At 40.3% G+C, this 21599-nt stretch overlaps 1 protein-coding gene across 5 annotated transcripts in view; it reads right to left on the reverse strand.

Moving 5' to 3' along the window:
* DNAAF8 (dynein axonemal assembly factor 8) overlaps nucleotides 1–21599 on the reverse strand; it is a 94619-nt gene that overhangs the window by 69112 nt on the left and 3908 nt on the right. For 4 of the 5 annotated variants that reach the window (XM_055709618.1, XM_055709619.1, XM_055709620.1 and 1 more), the window contains 8 exons: nucleotides 20692–20805; nucleotides 19394–19888; nucleotides 16166–16262; nucleotides 15643–15778; nucleotides 14521–14667; nucleotides 13649–13714; nucleotides 11169–11534; nucleotides 9120–9270 (listed from right to left, as the gene is read on the reverse strand). In XM_055709618.1, coding sequence (XP_055565593.1) covers nucleotides 9120–9270; nucleotides 11169–11534; nucleotides 13649–13714; nucleotides 14521–14667; nucleotides 15643–15778; nucleotides 16166–16262; nucleotides 19394–19888; nucleotides 20692–20805 — 1572 coding nt within the window. The remainder of the gene's footprint in view (nucleotides 1–9119; nucleotides 9271–11168; nucleotides 11535–13648; nucleotides 13715–14520; nucleotides 14668–15642; nucleotides 15779–16165; nucleotides 16263–19393; nucleotides 19889–20691; nucleotides 20806–21599) is intronic. The other variant, XM_055709621.1, reaches the window with a different exon arrangement.

The following is a 21599-nucleotide window of genomic DNA, read 5'->3' on the forward strand; positions in this document are numbered from 1 at the left end:
GAATACTGTGCTATCAAAGAGATGCATTACCCCTCTTCTGTAAGAGTCAAGGATCTGACCCATAGAATATGTTAGCAGAGAGACACTGTGCTCACTCAGGATCACACAGAAAATATTTTTGGCCCAAAATTCAACATTCCTTTATTCTGCTATCTGCAGTGAAAAAGACAACTCCACAGCATCAAACATTTTCTCCTGAAGAAGGATCTCGTACCCTAGGGTGCACTCCCTGTCCTAACCTGCTCACTTCTACTTGGCCTGCCAGCATTCCTAATGTCAGCACACAGCACTGCCCTGGCCACACTTGCCTCTCTCGTATATGCAGCATGTCTTATACCCTGACTTCCTGCTCTGTCCTGTCCTGGGCCCAAAACATTATTACTATTAGAAAGTCTTACACAACCAGCTAATGTTCTTTTTTGGATGGTGTCTTTCTAGTCAGTCTGAGTTTGCTAGCCCCGTATACTATGAACAAAAAAAAGAGTATCTATCAGTCAGCACTGATAGGCAAGCACAGTTAAAGCAATGATGACTTTCTTGATGGAATTGCTCTTGAATTATTTCATTAGAAGATGAAATGTTGTAATTAGTATTTAAAGCCAGCTGGGAGCATGTGTCAAATACCAGCCTAGATTTCAGATGACTAAGGAACAATTCCAAAATAATTCCAATATTCATTGGAACACAGAATATTCAGAGGGTTGTGAAGCATGTTAACTAACCAAGTGTTTGAAAACGGGTATTTTCACTCAAATATGTTCAAGAAAACTCTGTACATTGAGGCCATTTAGCAACAAGTCTGAGTGCAGCTAAAAAACATTCAAGTAACCGGCACAAATATCTTTTAACAAGCAGCTGTCGTACATACAATCTCTTTAGAAATGGAAAAAATTTCTGACAAAGGCTCAACTCCCCAGGTAAACAAAGAACTGCTCTGAAAACTGCACTAAAATTTAAACCAAAGTAACATTGAATCCTATTTGATTTTGTTTTCTTTCTGAGGCATAATCATTAAAAATGAGAAGTGCTTTTTCCATGATTGGTGTTTACACTACAGTAACACTTAAGAGAGGCTTAGAAGGATTCCTAGCCTCATTGTGCTAGTGTTCTGAGCACGTGTAACAAAAAATTCCTCCTCTAATGAGTTTATACTCCTGGTTAATAAGAAACAGCTGAAATAAGTAAAAGAAGTTTAATTACTTATGCGTTTCATGTGAGCACAAGACTGGGAATTAAGAACTTGTGCCTCAGTCCTGGCTCTGGAATGGAGTGTTTCTCTGTGAAACCGTGAGGATAGTATTTCCTTATCTGAGGCTCCGTCTAGCTGGATTAATTATCAAAAGCTTGTAAAACCCTCTGAAGATGAAGAGTGTAAGACTATCAAGAATCTTCCAAAATTCATCTCTGTTCCTTTTCTTTACACTCCTGAAACAGTATCGTGGTCTCCAAAATGCAAACAGTAGCATCTGTATCTTCCATAGCATTGTTCGTCAAATGATTTCAAACTGCCTTGCAAATAAAATGCGCCATGATTTCCAGACCCACAGCAGGGAAGTAAATTGTACACGGTCACTTTGAAATGCTGTGATAGAGCAGGGAATTTGTCCTCAGCCATCTGAAATCTAGGCTGGTATTTGGCATGTGCTCCTAGCTGGCTTTAAATACTATTGAAATGGCTCTAGTCTGAAACTCCAGGAGATTCACCATATACTTAACTTGGACAAAGCCTTATTTTTTTTTTCCTAGTCTCTATTTATCTTTTCATGTATTTCCTCTAATACTGTATGGAAATCCCCCAAGGAAAAAAAAAAGGGGGGGGGGTGGTGTAAGCAAACTATGCTCAGCTGTTTTATCATGAAGTTTTACCAAGAACTCAAGTGACTTGCTTTTCAAACTATCAGTTTCCAGTTTAGAAATGGATTGCATCCAGTCGTACAGGCTCTATGATCTTCCATCCAGCTGCAAAATACTATGCAGATAACCCTTCAGACCTGTGGATTCTCCAAGGCAGTAAATATGGGGGGGTTGTGAGAACTGCTACGTGCTTACAATGTCCGGTGAAGCTTCTGTGAACTGCAGGTGCTTGGCACAGAGCTGGACAGAGCTCTATTTTTTTACAATAAAAATAACTGCACAATACTTCCACTCCATAATCTCAAACAAAGCCTTGAATTCCACTCCCTGCCACTAAGAATAATGCTTCCATAATTATTGTGTAATAATGTGTTTACAAGTTGTGACCAAGCTTATTCCTCAGTGTGCCAAGATTTGGAACTGTAGTCCAACCTAAGTCAGTGCTAAACAGGAAGGCATGAGAAAAACTGGGAACACAGTTTACATTATACAGCTTCTTTAACAGTAGCATGGCCGTATCAAACAAGCCTGTACATCCCCTTTGAAAACCAGAGGGACACATTCAGCCTCCTTTCATCTACAAATAGCATCACTGATCACAGCCCTGAAGTAAGGTCAGGAGCTGTGAATTCTATCCTGAGTCCAAGAGAGAGATTCATGGCAGAAAGTATTTCTCTGTATAATTAAACGTGACTGGCACTTGTTCATACACATTGCAGACTTAGAGTTGCTACTCCTGCCAACAAACACAGGACCTGTCAAAGAGCAAGACCTGAAGAGACAAAAGGTACAGAAATTATTTTCTGTCCTCATGCCATCTTCTAAATGAGAAATAGAATTTACCCCATGGACATTTTACATTATTGTTTTCTCTTCAAGTTTAATCTGAACCACCCTGCTAATGTGAAAGGAGGAGTATTTAGGACCTCTACTGGCAGTAAGTTCATGCATGTAATTCTGGAAACTATATTCTTTTTACTTATATTAACCTTCCCTCTAAGCAACAGTAGCAAATGTTCCCATCTGCCAAGAACATGCATAAGTTTATTCAAGAATAAGCCTAAACTAATTTTAATCATTTCCAAGATATGCCAAGGAATATAAAGGATTAAATATTTCACATTTTCCTGGGGCCATTTCTAACTCCAGATAGAGAAACGGCACTGAATGCACTCATTTCTTTGTAAAGACCTGACTGTACAATTAGTTCCATAGCTGGAAAGCGCATTCAGCAAAGTTGGGAGCCCCTATGAAACCATCAGACTGGGTCTCCATGCAGAAGCTTAAATGGAAGGTTCCTTATGGCTTTTTGGTGGTCCTGTTGCATTCAGTACAGAAGGTGAATTCCCTGGTCCTGAGTATATATGCAGCAATTTGGCTGAGAAACCTATTGAAGCAGACAGCAGATTATCAAAGCAGGATTCCTGTATGTCTTTTTTTAACTACTCTCATTGTATGAGCAGAACTACTGAGAAGAGTCATCAGTCTGTAAAGTTCCTTTAATTTAAAGGAACTAATTAAAGACTTGCTTTAATCTGTGCCCTAAGAGTGCCAAAGTGCACACTTCCGTAACATCTCTTACTCAGAAAACAGCAAGTAAGCAGACTGCCTGTGTAAAGGAAGGTGTTTATTACAAAGACATCTAAGGCCTAGATACTCTGCTTTGCCTATTAAGGCAAATCCTTAGGATAGACCTGTGCCATCCTGAGCCACAGCAGAGACAGTAGCAGCCTCAGCTCCTCAATGTGCTGACTCCAGCCAAGGAGACCATAGACCAGCTAAACTCAAGCTAAGCATAAAGTACTGTGCCAGCAAATCCCTCCCATTTGCTTTCACTGGCACCAAGTGGGAAGATGGAGGCCAGAAATACAGGCTCTGTGCCAGCTAACAGTTGCCTATGTTAGAAAAACATTTTCTTGGGAACCTCCATGCTATTCTGAATCCTGCATGCTGGACTGGTGGTACAAACAGGAACCTTGGCCTTCTGCTTTTGCATGCTAAATTTAACTACAACTCTAATTGCCTTAGTTTATTTTTAAGCCTTTCTTGAGTTGAGGCAGCAGGTTCATTAAGTACAAGAGATTTTAATCTTGTTTCAGGAACTCATTAAATACCTCACTATTTTTTGAAAAAAAAAAAAAAAATATTCAAGAGCCATCTGCTGGCTGTTTGGCACATCGCTGCTAGTGACAACCCCGCAGTCAGCCCAAGAGAGTGACCTAGAGTGAAGCACAAGCCAAATTCAGCTCTGATGTCAGAAGAAAGATTTAGTGTAGGAAATATTTTGCAATTTTTACAATTAATGGGCTTTTTTTTTTAAGATATAGTAAAATAATAGTAAGAGCTAAACGCTGGGTTCAATTACATTCACACAGGTGCAAACACAGTTGCTTTGGTTCAGTGTAAATGAAAGCATTTGGTCAGAAGGCAATTTATACTTATGAGATCGTTTGAGAATAATACAGCTATATAAAAATTCGGTTAGTGTGTCACAAGATCATTAAAACTGAAATGAGATTTTACAGTTTTCCTTGACTTCTCCAAATATGCATATTGCACCACTTTGCTGGAGATAAATTGGCTTTTCTTGGTTTGGTACAGAACTAGCCCAAAACCTCTTCCTTTCATAACTGGTAGATCAGGCCTTTGTACATTCTTTCTACTGAGACGTAAATTTCACTTTCTTACAGTTCTTTTCCTTTATGCCTTTACCGCACAGCAATAAAAATGGAGATTTTTTTAGATATTGCTTAGGACATCACCTAAGTGCATTCATGTAAGCAGCTCTACACTGGAGTTTGTGAGATGCCCAAGTGCGGTCCAGCTGGGAAACTGTTAGGTCAGGATCCTGGGACACACAGCCAATGTCCTTAAGCAACCCTTTGTGCTCAGGAAAGATGTAAGAAAAAGGCAATTTCAAACGCTGATGCCAGTGCTACTGCCTTAAAAAGATCAAGACACTCATACAACAGTAATGGGAAACACAGGCACCTATTTTAGTAAGACAGGTAAAGCATCAAAAGCATTTCACTGACAACTGTGTAGATCAAGGCATCTACTACAAGGAGAACCATATGGGACCAGTAATTGAACTAAAAATATTTCTACAACTTTTGGAAATCAATCTCTACTTTCAGTCATACTGTGCTAATCCAGGGTAGCTATCACAGGAACTGAACATACAGTGAGTGTTTCAGCATACTCTTGATGGCAAGAATTCTGTCAGGGATTTTCTTATAGAAGTGATATCAAAGTAAGAATAAGGCCATAAAAGGGCAAGGAAGATTTTGACCATAGCATAATGTTAATTTTAGCTTTGTGGGAATGCAAGCAGAAAATCTTTTGGTTGAAAATTCTACCTGACATCAGTAAGCTGAGTCAACCATGTATTAAGATTAAAATCCTACCAATTTTGACAGAAAGGTTATAGAGTCTATGTTTACAAGACGGAAAAGAAAGTATCTGCATAATATATTTGTTCAGCTAGAATGACTTGGTTGCATGCCTGAATGTTTTTGTTTTGTAAGCCAGCTGTAAGGCTAAGCTGCTATAAGATGATGATGGTGGCAATATAATTACTAATACAAGGTTAGCCAAAGTGATTGTGTAGCCAAGAAAAATTAGATGCCTCAGTATGAATCAACACATTAATTTTCCAAACAGTTCAGCTGTATAAGGTAGATAAAACAGTGTTCATAAGGTACTGGTAACAAGGGGATTCCTAATAACTTTCAAACTACATTATCTTGTTCTGCCATATCACGATAAAACGATAAAGGCAAAGAGAGAATCAAGCTGAAGCCCCACTGAGAACACCTGTTTTGTTCCAGTAATGAAAGAGCTTAATAAAAGCTAAATACTACTTTCTGTCTGTTAAATTATCCCATAGCTGGATGTAAAGTATCAGGGCCATGAACACAACCCCCTGCAGCGGCTGAGCTGCCTGTATTCCAAGGCCAGTTCCAATGCAAGCTCAGGCATCTTAACTTGAGGATGAGGCTGCAGTGGAAAGAGCTGTGTGAAGCCTCTGCCAGGCCCTTCCCCCTTTGCTTGGGAGCTGCATTTCAGCTGGGACACTTGCCGTTGGTCCTTGACTGAGCTGCACTGCAGCTGTACCTCTGCCTGGCCTCACCTCATGCATCTGAACCCTGCCCTTCACTGATCTGACTTTGTGGCTTGATCTCAGACCTGCTTCAACACTACAGACTTCCTGGGCGATCACTGGGCTGCCTGCTGACCCTGCGTACTGTCATCACTGGACCCAGTCCTGTCTGTCCCTGACTTGACTTCCTGGCCTTGATCTTGGACCTACTTCATTACCACAGATTTGCCAACTGGTTATCCTCCAACAGACCCGCTCTGCTTTTTGTGTTTGGGTACTGTGAGTCTGCTCTCCTCAGTGGTGAGGTCTCTGCCCCTGCCCGCCTCGCTGTCACCCACAGCTCCTGGCTTGTCTTCCCTTACAGAGTAATCTGCTAGTGCTGCTCCCCCACATAAAACTCAGATATGAGCTTGGCAAAAGTAACAGCTATTATCTGGATCCCTCTAATGGGAATGTAATACAGAAATCAACATTAGTACTAAGTTACTCTATCATAATACACAAGATGAATGAAATGACAGATCAAATCCACTTAATTTTACATCCTCCATTTAACTGTTTTACATACTGTGCAGCATTCCTTCTCTGTCTTCCTTGTCAATAACACTTACTCTGCTCAAATACTGAAACAAGCCCTATGCACATTACTCCAAACTACTAATTCAACCTGACCCTTCAGCACAGATCACATCACCACTCTGCTGGCTTTCACCAGAACTGTAGATGCGCAAACCAGTTCTGAAATAGAGCCAAATGTTAAAATGTGGTTAAGGGTCCTATTTTCAGAAGAGTTCAACTCACGCCAGTCTTAAGTTTCACTGAAAGTTTGGGTGGTGGAGTGAAGCAGGAAAAAAAAATCATAAGAAAATCAGATTAGTTCACGCATTTTTAAAAATAAGAGGTGGCTAGATTGCAAAAGTATTCAGACACCTAAAGACACAGACTTGACAGGCAGAATTCTTAGGATGGACCTGCTGATTTCCAGGGTAACTTGGTACCTGCATGTCTGGAAAATACAACTGGATATCAGCCCCTTCTTTAGATGCTTTAAGTACCTCTGAAAGTTAGTTCTTACTCTCCTAAGTTACCTGCACTGTTTTTAAAGTGTTCTTCCCAAATCTGATTCTCAGTTATATTAGTGCTTCCCACAGAGTGAAGCTAAGTACAGCATTTGACTGAACTAGGTTAAGAGGGGGAAAAAAAAAAAAAAGACAGGAGTATTAAATCTGAATTTCACTGCTTTTCAATCTTATACAAGTCTAATGTAACCCTAATGCAGCTTTATAAATTTATTTTGCATTTCTTTCCCAGCATCTCAGCTACAGTAATTGCAGAGTTTCTAAACTTTCCCGATTATTATTCAATTCAATTATTTATGTACATTATAAATGGTCAGAGGAATTCTGGAAACTATGACAAGTGTTCCAGATCTGAACATCTATCATTGCCAAAACAAAGGACTTAAAAACCAAATTTGAAAGTGTGCTACTCTGTCAAACGCTGTGGCTTGTTCTTTGAATATACATGTTTATATATAGATATTAGATATTTTCACTAAGACACAGCTGCCAAATTACAGCTTCTTTAGTTTTAAATGTCAAAACATTCCAGTTTTTCTGTATTCCTATGTGCAGCAAAGGAAAAAAGAAAAAAAAAAAAAGAAAAACTTGTTCTAATTTAAAGAAATACTGCTGTCAAGATGAACTTCAAGTAATCTTACAAATTACTTGTATTTGATAGATGATGCTGATACATTTTTCATTCTTAATTTTAATAATTAATATTTCTGAAGAACGAAGAGCAAAGTTGCCCACAGAATGCAGTTGTTATGGGTTGTGCTGATTTTGTTTCTACCAACAGTGCCTCCTAAAGTTCAGGTGGGTTTCCCTCAAGCAGGCTGTAAGTTAGTTTAGGTACCAGTCAGCTGTTTCTACAGCCTTCAGAAGCTGAGTAAATCCTTATGCCAATGTCCATCCTGTCAAGACTAGCTGGCAGTAAAATCATTAAATCTACTATAGGTATATTTACACTGCAATTCAGTTACAGAAAGACTACAGCGTAGATAACCCTGAGCCATACTTGAGAGAAAGCACATCACCAAGCCGTTATCCTCATTTTATTGGCTTCAGTGCAGCAAATAGGGGAAATGACAGAGATGCAGAATAATTCAGCAATTGCATTGTCAGGAATGAGTTAGCAAGGCTCAAGTATATTTCTGATGAGCAAGTAAGTGCCTGCATCTTAATCAGGGCTAACTGGAATTTGGTGGTACCTCCCAGCAGACAGAGAGGAACAAGCCTGAGGACTAGATTCACAACCTGGACAACCTTCAAAACAGAGAGCCCTGTACAATGTGCCATCCCTGCCAGAGTAGGCTGACAGGGGGAAATTCAGCTGTCAGTTTTTTAGTCCTTTACTTCTCATCAGTGATCAATCCAGTGTTTAAAAAATGAGCTTTCAATCTCCAGAAATACAGTAGTCTATTGCTTACAAAACAAACAAATCTGAATGGTACATCCCCCAGCTTGGGGTTGTAAGGTCTTTCAACTTTTGTACGGACAGAAGCACTTTGTTACAGCTGTTAGCCCAAAATAACTCATTATGGTGGACTCATGGACAAATCCTGGAATTTCTCATCTCCTCTTACCTTCTCAGGTGGCCTTGTGTTCAGTGAAATCAGTGCAAGGATGAATTAGGACTACATATACAAATTTTCTCAGAAGGAAAAACAGCCCTGTTCTCTGAGCCACATTTTAGGCTCTGGGGAAAAATATCAGGATAATCTCATACGCCCTTAATCAGGACATCAGCCAAAAGCAAAATCTGTTACTGAAACAACAATCCTCAAAACCTACCCACAAAACTGAAAGATAAAGCTGCTAGGGGCTGACAACCAGACAAGACTCAGGATAGGCTTTGCTTTAGAAGTATGACAGTAGAAATAATTCACTTTTAAGAAAAAGTTATGAAAAATCATGTGTGAAAGTCTGGCTCCATGAAATAGATGACATTGAGCCCCCTGACTCATCTCATCAGGTAATGGTGCTCCATAACAAACAGATTTTAAGAAATGCAATAAAAATCACATTTTGTTTCTAGGATCACACTTGCATTTGGGTAAGAAGCCATTCGGAAAGGGACAGTCCTACACTTAACTACTAACCATGTGGAACAAAACAGGGGTTTTCTCTGCCATGGGCTGCTTTCCAGTAACTGACTGCTGAGGCTTCAATGTCTCCAGCTGCTCCTGGAATCTGTGTCTCTCTTTCATCTGTTCTTCCTTTTGAGATAGCTCTTTCTTACTTTCTTCTGTCCTGAAAAATACACAGATTCTGCTTCGCTTAAGCTTTTCACTTGGGTGAAGAAGCATCCTTGTTCCTCTGTTTGCATTGCTTTTTTCTTATATTTATACCACACACTTGAGGGTGAATCATGACATAAAAGACTAAAATAGATTTAGAAAGCACTTATGGTGTTTGTGGGGGGACACAAGAACTTGTCATTGGATGAAATCACATCTCTAAAAAAAGAAAACCAAAGAAAAGGAGCAGACCTCAAGCCTCTGATAAGTGGCAACAAATATCTGGAGACCAGAACTCCATTAAGCAGAGGCATGTTTGTGATGTTTCACTCCCCATCTCCACACCAAAATTCTCAGTCTAACTTCATTTCCTTTCCTATCTGCAATAATACAGTGACAAGTTTCCTCTGAAGGCCTTCCATCTTTCTACATTTTGATGTCTGCATAAAGATTTCATCTGACATTTCCATGGCAAAAATTAAGTTCAATTTCTTCTGAATTTTTCAAGCCCCAGGTGCCACAGTAATAACTAGAATAGCAAGAAAGAAAACTGAAATTTGTCAAAATTATTTGAGCTATTACTCAGCAACAATAAATAACCCAGATTCTTGCCAAGCCATGGTCTGCCATCTATGTGACAGGCTAACAGGTAGACAAAATGGGGTTTTATAGAATCAATGGAAGCAATGAGCTTTAATGTCAGGAATCCCATAGAGGAAAAAAACCTGCAACCAACCATCTGCCATTTAAACCAAGTACACAGTAGCTACAGTTTCTAAGTGGCAGGGCAGGCAACTGTTTAACACTGAGAAAGTAATAGTCTCTAGAGCAGGCAGATTCTAATTCTTTCAAGGGCTCCTATGTCAAATTCAAAATGTTAAATTTCACTCTGAAAATAGCAGGCAGAATATAACCTTTGAAAAGTCACTATAATGGAGCAGGTGCATAAGGCACCCACCTGATTTCACTTTAAAATTAGACTTTATGCAGAATACACTACATTAAACTAAAAGTCCAATGAAGCAGAGGCCTAAATAACTCTGCCATTTCCTCAACTGACACCATTCTTATTTCTGTTAAAAAAAAGTTTTCCAAGGTATCCCTGTGGTACATCTCATTCCTTATGGGTGCACTTTGTCCCTCTAAGCTCTTGCACTTTTCTTGGTGTCAAGGAGTCAGAATTGCTTTCTTTAGGGAAAAAGTTACATGGGGAGACATAGAATCTTAGAACTGCTTAGGTTAGAAAAGACTTCTAAGATCATCGACTCCAACCGTTCTGGTTTGTAAAAGGTTTTTTCTGCTGGGAAACAGAGTAAGCCATTTTCTATACCTCCTGGGAGCACAACAACAACAAAAAAGCTTAAACTGGAGATAGGATAATTTAAAGGAGACTTAAGGAAAAGCTTTAGACTTTTAACAATAATTAAACAGCAGAATGTACTACCTGGGGAGTCAAGGAATCCTCACATTGAGGACGTCAAGACCAAGTTATATAAAGATCTGCCAGGAAAGGATTAGATTTTTTTGCCTCACTATATTGGTACAGAGAGACAGACCCTTCGAAACCCATCTTTTATATGCTATGCTTAGTAAATCTCAGAACTGTTCTTCATAAAGTAGATCAATAGCATGTTATCCTCCTCTTATATAGACTAAAATCAAAAGAAAATGGCTAAATTTACAGTGTCAGAAGTGCCACAGCATGTCTAATCCCAGGCCAGTTCACTAATGTACTGAGCCTGGCTGCCTCTAAACCTTTAAGCAACAACAGCCAGGATGGGCTGTCTTACTAGGTAACGAAACAAGACATCCTTTTGCTCCAGCTTACAGACCAGATAAGTAATGTTCTTTAATCTTTGACAACTAGTTAAGCCATAATCAAAACCACTGACAACTTTTCTTGTGTGATACCTTGGCAATTCTGTTGTAGTTAGAGACTCTGGAGCATTTCCTGAATTTTGAACCTTCTCGGCTTCTATTTTGTTTCCTTCTTCTATGTCAGCTCCATTCCCCCCACAGCTTGACAAGGGGGTATTTCTTTTCTCTGGTTTCAATCTCATCAGTTTCCTGGGATTCACCTTAGTGGTCTCTTGCCTTACTTTAAAATACTGGTTTTGACTTATGTTAGAGGAACCTATTTCTTCCAGACTTTCTGGATCCTGTTTTGTGCCTTCAAGTTTTTCAGTCCGAGCAGACATTCTAGGAAGCAGCTCTGAGTCTTCTTTACGGGCTGTACGGAGTTGTTGCAGTAGCAGGCTTTTCCCTGAGCAATTCCTCCTGCAAAGAAAATAAAAACCTGATTTAATCAAGGTAAAGTATTGTATGAATAAATTCAGACTCTGAGGAACTTCTCATATGAGTGACACCACACACCTACTAGAAGAGCCCTGAAAAAATGTAATGTTGGCATGGAAATTAAGAGTCTACATATTTTTGTCCCCTTTGGATACAGTGGTTGGTATTCAAATAAGTACAGCAGAAAAGTTCTTCTAATAATTTTTAGGATTTTTGAGCGTTTGCCTTAACTTCATCCATGCCTCCTCCGGGTTAACAAGACTGCTAAACTGTCAACAACCACAGTATTGTCATAGTACTCTGCTGTGAAAAGTCCTATCATGATATAATGGGCAGATACAGTTATTTTATCTTGCAGTTCTGTCCAATGATCAGCCTCCCAAGTCATCTGCTACAGGAGGACTACCATCAATTCATAGCTGGTCTAGTGATTATTAGCAAATAATATGCCTTACTTTAGTGGCAGCTGAAAGTACACAGACTGAGTAACAGATTGACTTGGATATTAATGATGTGGTTAGGTGGTGTGTACAAGTACACAGCATCGTACCCCTGTCTTATCTAAAGTAAACCTATGCTTCTCAGAGCAAAGGATAAAACAGATGGAGAGTATTCCTCCTCCTTAAGGATCTCACATCTCCTGCCATCATAACCAGAACCATCAAATGATCATTTATCATTGATGACTGGACTACTGAGAAACATGCCTAAGTAGTGGCAATTTTAGGAGAGTGCCACGTACTGGAGAGCAGCCTTACGGTATAGTGCTGGAGATGGTACTGACTGTCCAAGCACTCTGCAGATAAACCAACAGTGTATTTTCTAGGCTAAGTGCCTGGAGATCAAAAAGACTAAGCCTCCAATGCCTGAATACACTGGTATATTGTACCACAGAATATGTAGCCCTGTTTAATAATTCCAACTGGACAAGAGTGAAACTAGCATTGACCCCTTGTGAATGAGATCAAAATCTTGCCCTACTGAGACCATGAGGCTTTGTTATTTAGAAACAGAGCTAAATAACATTTGCCAGGCATTCCATTTGTGTTTGTTCTTCAGTAACATTAGAACAAATCAAAATCCAATCAGCTAAGCTCTGCTGTCCATCACTCCAGATTTACACTGATGCAACTTCTGTATTTGCATTAGTGCCAGTGAGAGTTCCCCAAGTATCATCTTGTCCCTGCTTTATGCTGGCTTTGGATTAGATGTTCTAAATTATATTGAGTGTTTAGGCTCCGTTCCTTGTTGAATCATTTATTCTTTCAAACCATTTAAAAAAAGGTAATTGGCTGGCACAATACAACAAATGTTCTGCTTGTCCTCTGCACTACTGGAATGTGAACTTACATCCATCAAACTTCTAGATGTAATCCAGAGCACAAATGCAGTAAGATGTTTAAAGCCTGACATGCCTGCTTCACATTAAACAAACATCTAAACCTATAGGTATGAATCAAGCCCTGAGTTTAGCAACAGGAAATGGCTGGCATCTGTGCATACTGAAGAATTTACAGTTTAGGATTCCATCCATCACACTTCCCTCCCCCCTTCCCCTCTTCCTCTCCTCCTGCCAATTAAGGGGAATTGAGAGCATCCCTGCCCACACAATGTATTCAATATTCTCTTTAAATCAACATCTATCCTAGCCTATCTTATTATTTCTAAAAATAAAGGTTTATCTGAGTCAACTCCCTACAACATTTTCAGCGTTTGGTTCTGAGTCATTTAAAAGCAGTTCTCATGTCACTCAAACAAGTCTGGAGAAAGACTCCGGTTTCCCAGCCACCCAGGACTACCTCTACTTGGTTTTGAGCTGTTTCCATGCAGCTGTACAGGAGCAAGGTGCTACACTGCCTCAAGGATCAACAACTATTTTCTAGCTTCAGTATCTTCACCATGCAACAGAAAAAGAGTGATCTCCTGAGGCCAGATTGAAGCACTTTCACTATTGGGCTTTTCTGTGGTGAAGACCAGGAATGGAGATATTTCAGTACACAAGCTATCACTATAACCACTGTTAGGGCAATTATTTTACTTTCAGAAAAAAATGAATATTGTATCATTTGAATTAGGGTCGTGGTAAAGAACCTTACATTCTCCGTTCTGCTTGGTCCTTTATCATCATAGGCTCTTCCTCTTCAGCTGAGGTGTCACTTGCACTACAAAACAAATTAGACCATATTAGTTAACTCTATTCCAACTGGGTGTTGGCTTTTTGTCATTTCTAGGGTGCAAACTTAGAACAATGAAAAAGGGAGAGATACTTTCAGGGAAGATCTCCAGGTGTTATAGATCATTCTTCACACTATGACTCCAGAAAAAAAAAGTTTCAAGCAACTACTTCAAAATGATTAGCTCCTCAGTAACTATCACCTGTGTTAACTACAAGGTCTCTTCCAACTACTGTTTTCTTCAACCCCTTGCTGCAGCAAATATGCATCCTGAGAAAGGAGCAAACAGCTACCTCGGACACTATGAGCTCTAGGGAAAAGGATGTTTCCAGAATCTCTTGCAAATTCAGAAGAATTTGGCCTCCCATAACTGACTATAAGGCTCTTTTATTTTAAAGACAGAAATCTGTCTCCTACAGTTGCTTGCCAGGAATGTAGCAAAGGATGTCCATTTTGCACAGTGCTGTCAGAATGCTAGCCCAACTCAGACAGCTGCAAGCATTGCTTTGCAGTCACTGCTCACTCCTTTATAGATGGAAACTTTCTAAATGCTGGATGATTTGCATGTCCCCTTCTGTGCTGCCTGCATCCCCACACATTTACTTGTTCTGAGACAAGTTATGCTCTCCCGAGAACATCTGTGCTCAGACAGGGGCCGTGCCTTCCTACCAAGGTCACAGAGGTGTGGAAGAAGTGAACACTTTTGAAGTTACATTTCACCAGTATGAGATGCAGAGAAGGTTTTGCCTTTCTACTTTTTGTTACTTCTCACTAACAATAAAGCCAGAATTTACCTTTGTTTCTCATCAGAGAACATTACTGACTTCTGTGGTTTAACATCTCTTAAATCTATGTACACGGTTACAGGCTCTGGCAGGCACTGTAATCTCATCATGTCCGTCCTTAGAGAACTTCGTGAAGATGGTAGCAGGGCAACATCCCTAAGTATAGAAAACACTGTTTCAGCATGTCCTCTGCCTTATCCAGACAAGAAGTCCTGCTGGGTGTGGATTATGATCAAAATTGGATTGTGACAGGAGCTTTGTGCTTGGCTACTGTACAGATTCAAACTGCTTCTGCCTACTATCCACCACCTTTCAAAGCTGAACTTGAAAATTCAGCTTCCCCCAAGGAATACAAACCACAGGCAGTAATAAGGGATATTTAGGTCTGAAAAACTAACAACATCAAACCATTCTGTAGAACCAATGCAGGCAGTTATGGTACCAAAGAACTTACAAGTTTGAAGAGCCCAGTGCCAACCAGTAAATACAGGTCCCTTTTTCTTCCCTGCCTCCTTTGGCAATTCTGTTTTATCCTTCAGAGCATGCAAAGTGCAAACCATCTTCATGGCTCTCACTGCTCTGGCAATGAGGATACTTGTCACCTTCCCCTCTACAGAGTTGTTTCACTACTGTTTCCTCTGTGATGCCATCATTGATGTTGATCCCTCCAGTCTGGAAACCCACTTCCTTCACACAGAACCCTCCAAGATGCACTGACATCTCCACTGATACCTACCAAAAAAATTATCCTGTATACTTCAACTAAATTGAGGTACCAGCAAGAGAAACTGGTACCCTAAATGACAAAAATAAATGTGATCATGATAATTTGCTTAGCCTTGTTTTCCTGCCTTTCTCATTCATCCCAAGTGTCTGGTAAGGTCTAGAGTCTCTAGACAAAGGTGGTGGTTGATGGAGAACACTAAGGTGGCAGGATATCGACTGTTGTCATCAAACATACACGAAGGACTGAGTCTTAGTTTTTCCTTTTAACAACACTGTTGCATATTCCAACTACAATCAGCTTTCTGCAGAGACTACAGAGAAAAGCACCTATAGAACACCATCAGTTTCCAGGTACCCCTACTGGCAGTCACGATTACCTCACGCATACGACAGAAAAGGACCTACTTATTCTCTTGCTGTTCTTGAAAGGAGAGTTTGGCTGATGGCCACCTGCAGTGTGGAGACACGGTCCTGGACTGCCTGGCACACAGCTCTTTTAGCTTTTCCATGAGCTGATTTTCAGACCTACTCCTGAAGGTCTCTATGAAGAGCAACAAAAAGAATCACCAGTTGTGGTCTTCTGCCATGGGATCACCCAACACACCTCCCCATTTCCACATCACCCCTTTCTCTACAGCCAGTCACAAGGGGAAGGATAAAGATACTATTGTCATCTGGCTCCAACTCACTTCAAACCTTCATCCGTCTTGTCCGATTCACTTTTAGACCGTAACAGGCCACAAAGCACTGGTTTCAAGCTATGAAACCAAGATGAAATCTTGAGGGAAGCTAATTAAAAATGTTTTACAGAGGCATTAAAAAACCCGCTACGATTTCAACATTCAAGATGCTGCTGCAGGAAACAGGAACCTGTTTTATATATTTTTGTACACTTTCAGCAAAGTTGGTATTAATTTAGCAATGTTACCATGATCTGCTGAGGAGAAAGCAACTTCTGCACGAGTGTTATCTTTCTGCTGCACCAGCTCCTCAGGATCCTTGTGTAGATCCCATTTCTCAATATTCTGAAAGAAGACAGCCAAAATGTGATAGAAAATTCATTCCCAGAAGACTGCTACAAAAGACCTTTTGACTCACGTTCTTTGTAGTAATTCCATCAGATTCTTCTGGCACATATAAATACACAAATGGCATGGAAGTTCTTATTTCCAGTACCACACAACTATCACTTGCCACTAGATTAATCAGTGTGTCATTCTGTCACAGTTACTTCAGCATAAGCCTCAACATTTGGCACAACTAACAAAAGGATATTTACAGTTTGAACACATCATTGCCAAGGCTTTGCACATCTAGCATAGCCAAGTGCAGTATAATTACTAAGAAAACTCAGTGAAGGATTAACGAATGTTCATTCAAATATAACAAAGGTGGAGTACCTTCTCCTTCCCCACTTAAAGCTGCAAAGTCTAGAAGTTGTTTCTACAATGGACTGAACTGACAGCTCCTTAAAAAGAGAAATATAAGCCCATCCAAAATATCCACCTGGTCCGTCTTGCCATAAGCTGGGACGTAACTCATGTTGTGTCCTCCACATGGCTCAGTCTTCCATGTGCATTCGCACGGTGGAGCCTTTCCAACAGGAAGTAGTCCCTTTCATCCCTCAAACCCACTAACAGTACCAGACACCAGCAGGTTTTATTTCCCTCTGGCCATCCCCCACAAGTACCTTTCCTCACCCTTTCACTGCTTCCAATAATACCCTAACTGCACTGCCAGCCTGCTTTAAGCAGTTCCCCAAGGAAGTGCTGCAACCAAAGGAACACATCTGCTCTGTCTCTTTGGACACTGCATCTATCCAGCTGCTTCACTGACTTCTGCTGAGGCTTTTTCTCTGAGAATCATGAACCCTTTCAACATAGGCTACAGAAAACTACTGGCGACAGTAAAACAGATTAAACAACGGCCTGATACAAGACCGAGCACACATACTCTGATCCTGAATAATGCTGAGAACTTCTTACTGCCACTAACACGAGAAGGACATCTGGCTTTTCACTCCTTTGAGATGAGGCCCACAGCTTTTTCCACTCCCTTCAACTTCCGACTAGGGAAAATTCCCATTCCTCTAGGTACAGTCAGCATCAGATACAATCTCACAGCTGCTTATCAGGCACTGAAGATAGGACCATCAATTTCGTTGCTATGAATCATACACACACACTGAGGGTATGCTCACACTGCACACTGCTAGCTTAAGTACAAGAACCAGTCTGCGATGACAGAAGTTCATAAGCATTTAAAGCACTGATTGCTATCCCCTCCGAATATTATTTGAAATGAAAGTTAGAATTAAGAATATTCACATCCATCGAAATACCATCACCAGAACTCAGAAATACTCATGATTTTTTTTTAAAAGGAAGGTGGCTGTCCATTACAACAATTGTCAGAACTACAACTAACATGTATTTCACTGGACCACTCGAGCTTTTGAAAAGCAGAAGCAGCCTCCAAAACAAGCAGTTTCACCTTGTAAAAACCTCCATCATCTGCCCCTCACATTTAAGAGAAGATTCTCTCTCTGCCCTGAGCAATAAATCTTCACACATACCTGAACCATGATTAGATCTATTCTAATATTACATGCTGCAGCTGATGAAAGGTAAAAGCCTGATGAAAGTCACAAGCTGAAGTCTCTCACATCAACACAAAGCTAATACTGGTTCAACAATATCATTGAGATGTATTGGAAGAGTGAAGAATGACTGACAGGTGAGCTTACTACAATGAGAACTGTCACAGGTCAGTACAGGTGCTGTTTTATCAAACAGCCTGAAGAGAAAGACAACATATACATTTGCTTTAATTATGATGCCATTAGTACTAAGCTTCTTTTTCAATAATAGTGCTTAAATACAAAGCATTATAATAAAAAGATCAAACTACCATCTAACCTGCTGTATTAAGGCTTAATCCTCCTAACCCTTAACAGGAATAGCAGTATTGTACTATACAGAATCCAGAAGAAAAAAAGAAATTAAGATTTGCACAATTTCATTTCTAATACAAAAAGGAACTTAAAAAAAATAAAACTAATATTAAAATAAAAAAGAAACTGTATATTAGTTTTAACAACTTTACTTGACATAAACTGAGGTATCTTGCTGAGCGAGGATGAACAAACCACCTTTCAAATCTAAACACATACAGCACGCACACAAAGAATACATACAGCTTTGCCCTCACTTTATGGAAGCGAGAATACACTAAGCTTGGTCTCAGTACTGACCCAAACTTCAGTTCATTGAAGCCAGTGATATCAAACAGGTTCTGAAAGGAAAGCTATACCTCCAGGATTAAAAGAGCAACTAACTTAACACAAGGTGAAATGGGAATTAAAGCTAGAACCACATAGAAAAGATCCCCGCCAATAATGGCATGGTTAAATGATGCAGCACAATTTAAAACACAGGCACACAGCTGTGTTCTTTGCCTATACTAGAACAGCTCTAACACCAAAAAAGTTTATTTCTGCGAGTACAGAAAGGGGAGTGAAAGGGAAAAGGAAACATCTGTACTCTGATTCTATAGAAGGCTTTGAACAGAAATACCAGGTTCACGTTCTGTGCTAATTAAGTCCTAATGACCTTAAAAATCAGTAGAAGCAGAGATCTGTAACTGCAGCACTGAAGACACAACCTCTCCATAGCAGTTAAGTGCACATGAGCTGGTAATCTCAGACCTAAGCACCTGCCTTAGGTGAAAGGGATTTAAGACTTCAGCAACAACCCTAGCCACCTTCTCTTCTCATCTCCAGCATTACCACAGTGCTACAAAAAAGACAAGATGCTGGAAGGCCAGCAAGCTCACTGTTTTAATGCAAAGTCTGCCTGGGACCAGAAAAGTTCCCACCTTCCCAGGAAGAGATGTTGTGGTTGGCTTCCCTGGGCCAGACCACGAACCATGCCTTTTGTTGCCATTATGGAGTTTTAATGACAGCAATATGAGAGCTTTAGGTAGTTTGTACAGCACATGACCCAACAAACCCCAAATTCAGGACAATGAAAGCAACAAAGAGAACTGTGGCATGTGCAAAATTTGGCATTTAAGTTCTTTATTTTAGTAGATTCTGCAAGCAATGCACTGTGCTCTCTAACCCCACAAGCAGCACTCACCAAGACTTTTTACTTACCTGCAATGACAAATGGGTCAGTTCTTGAAGATTATCGCCTAAGGAGGTTTCTTCCTTAGCAATTTTTTCTACATTGATGCTAATGCCATGTGAGGGAGGCTTGTCATCTAGCTCTGGGTGGCCTGGTAACGGCTCCAGAAATATTTTGGAGAGTATCTTTGTCTCTACGAGCTTCCTTCTCTCTTTTTGACTGCCTGGCTCTTCCAAAGGCAATGCTGTATTAAGCCAAGTGTTCCCTCTTTCCCTGGCCTGTTCCCTGCCCAGTTCTTTCTCTTCAAGGTGATCTGTGGAATCTCCATGAGACTCTTCAAGAGCAGCTCCCTTTTGGCTTGCAATTTCTTCAGTATGGCTGGCAAGATTGGGAGTCTCATCTTTAATCATTTGTATATCTTCTTTTGCAATGACTTGGGCACCACCTTGTTTCTTCTGAAAGCCAAAACTTTCCAGATCTCCGTTCCAGGTCTCCCATGGTAGTCTTTCTGTTTCCTGTGTTTGCTACAGGTAGAGAAAATACACACACAGAGAAAGTCCTACCTCCCTAAGCTTTAGAAGCTTACAATAAACCAAAACAAAGTGATGCAAAGATAGCAGCTCCAACCCAGACACCATCTGGACACAGCACACACCATGTCCATGATAAAAAACATTAAGACTATTTGTTTTCCAGAGACTTTAACTTCAGGAAGTAATAAACATCCTTGAAATTAATTTTCCTTACATGTGCTCATCATATGACTTTTTTTTCACCAAGATAAACAACTGGGAAAAAGCAGCACAATGTTAGTCTTCCCAGGATGGAACAGTAGGGTCAGCTGGCTCCTCTTCCAGCTTCCTACAATTGCTTCCATGATGAAGTGATGAAGATTAGCCATGTAATAATTTTATCTCAGAAAATCTGTTCAAGGGATAAACTTTGCACTCATCTTCCTTCCTACACTGTCCTAACTAACTCTACATTTTCTAGATACATAAAATGATGGCTGAAATTATTTCAAATCCTGAAAAATTCAGGGCCATTGCACAGGGAAAAAAAAAAAAAAAAAAAAAGGAAAAGAAAAACTGCAAGGAGATGGGACAAAAAAAGGTCTAAAAATCTCAAAACCAGGGAGGCCACTATAAAACTATCACTTTAAAGTCACTGTATAAAGATCTAATCTCCAGTAGGAGAAAGTACTCTGAACTATGCTCTTCTATCACACAGTTCAGTCAAACAGGTCAAATGGCAGCAGCTACCCACACTAGAGACAACCAGAAGAGTGGGGTTACAGTAGTACAGCCTGTGCACAACAGTCAACAACCTGCACATTTGAGCCTTCCAGGGAAAACTCCATCAGTTCTTCTGACAGGTCAGGAATTAAGTTCGGCTGTTCCCGCTGGAAAATGAAAAGCTCCCCATCGCTCTCACAATCAGACTGCAAACAAACAACAACAAAAGTGAAGTTAAATGAGGGACTGTATTACACACCTAAATAGCTGTTTTGCAGTGACAAATGCTATGTTGTCACCACTTGACTGAAGTTCAGAGACAAGCATTTTCCCCGCAGATGCATCTTCACTTGACAATCTGATAGCCCAACACTCAGCAGCCTAACATTTGAGCAAGCTACAAATGTAAAAAACACATAAAACATTGAATTACTACAGAGGCTGACAACTAACATCCCTCTCAGCAAAGCTATGACAAGAGTGGGCAAGTTCTCTAACTCCCAAGTGATTTTTTGCACTACTCCATTTACCATCACAGAGCAGCAAGAGCAGGGCTGCTCCCTAAGGGAAGGAAAGCACATAACTGCAAAGCCAGGGGCCTCACCAGGGAAAGCCAAGTCCCACAGCACCTAAGAGCAATTAAGCAGGACAGACCAGAGACAGCGACCAGCCTGAACCAAGAATCCAGATCATAAGACAATACTGTGGTGATGAGGCAGGTGGGAGATTAAGCCTCAAATTCAATTCATGCATGAAAGTCTAGAACACTCTGAACAGTAACTAGAAACCAGTACTTCTCCAACATAGCTCAAGAGTTAAGGCCCAGAGTTAAGCTTAAATAGAGCTGCCGGGCTTGTGGGTGGGAGCCCCAGCTGAGGCTGGGCAGGGCCATAAGGGCTCACTACTGCAATCAGGACCCTAACATTCACTATTTAGAATGTAAAGCAGTATCTTTACTTGGTTAGACAGAGTCTAAATAGCTTTGAAAATCTCTTTTCTG

The sequence above is a fragment of the Falco cherrug genome, chromosome 4 (genome assembly GCF_023634085.1).
Source record: "Falco cherrug isolate bFalChe1 chromosome 4, bFalChe1.pri, whole genome shotgun sequence".
In the NCBI taxonomy this organism is placed as follows: domain Eukaryota; kingdom Metazoa; phylum Chordata; class Aves; order Falconiformes; family Falconidae; genus Falco; species Falco cherrug.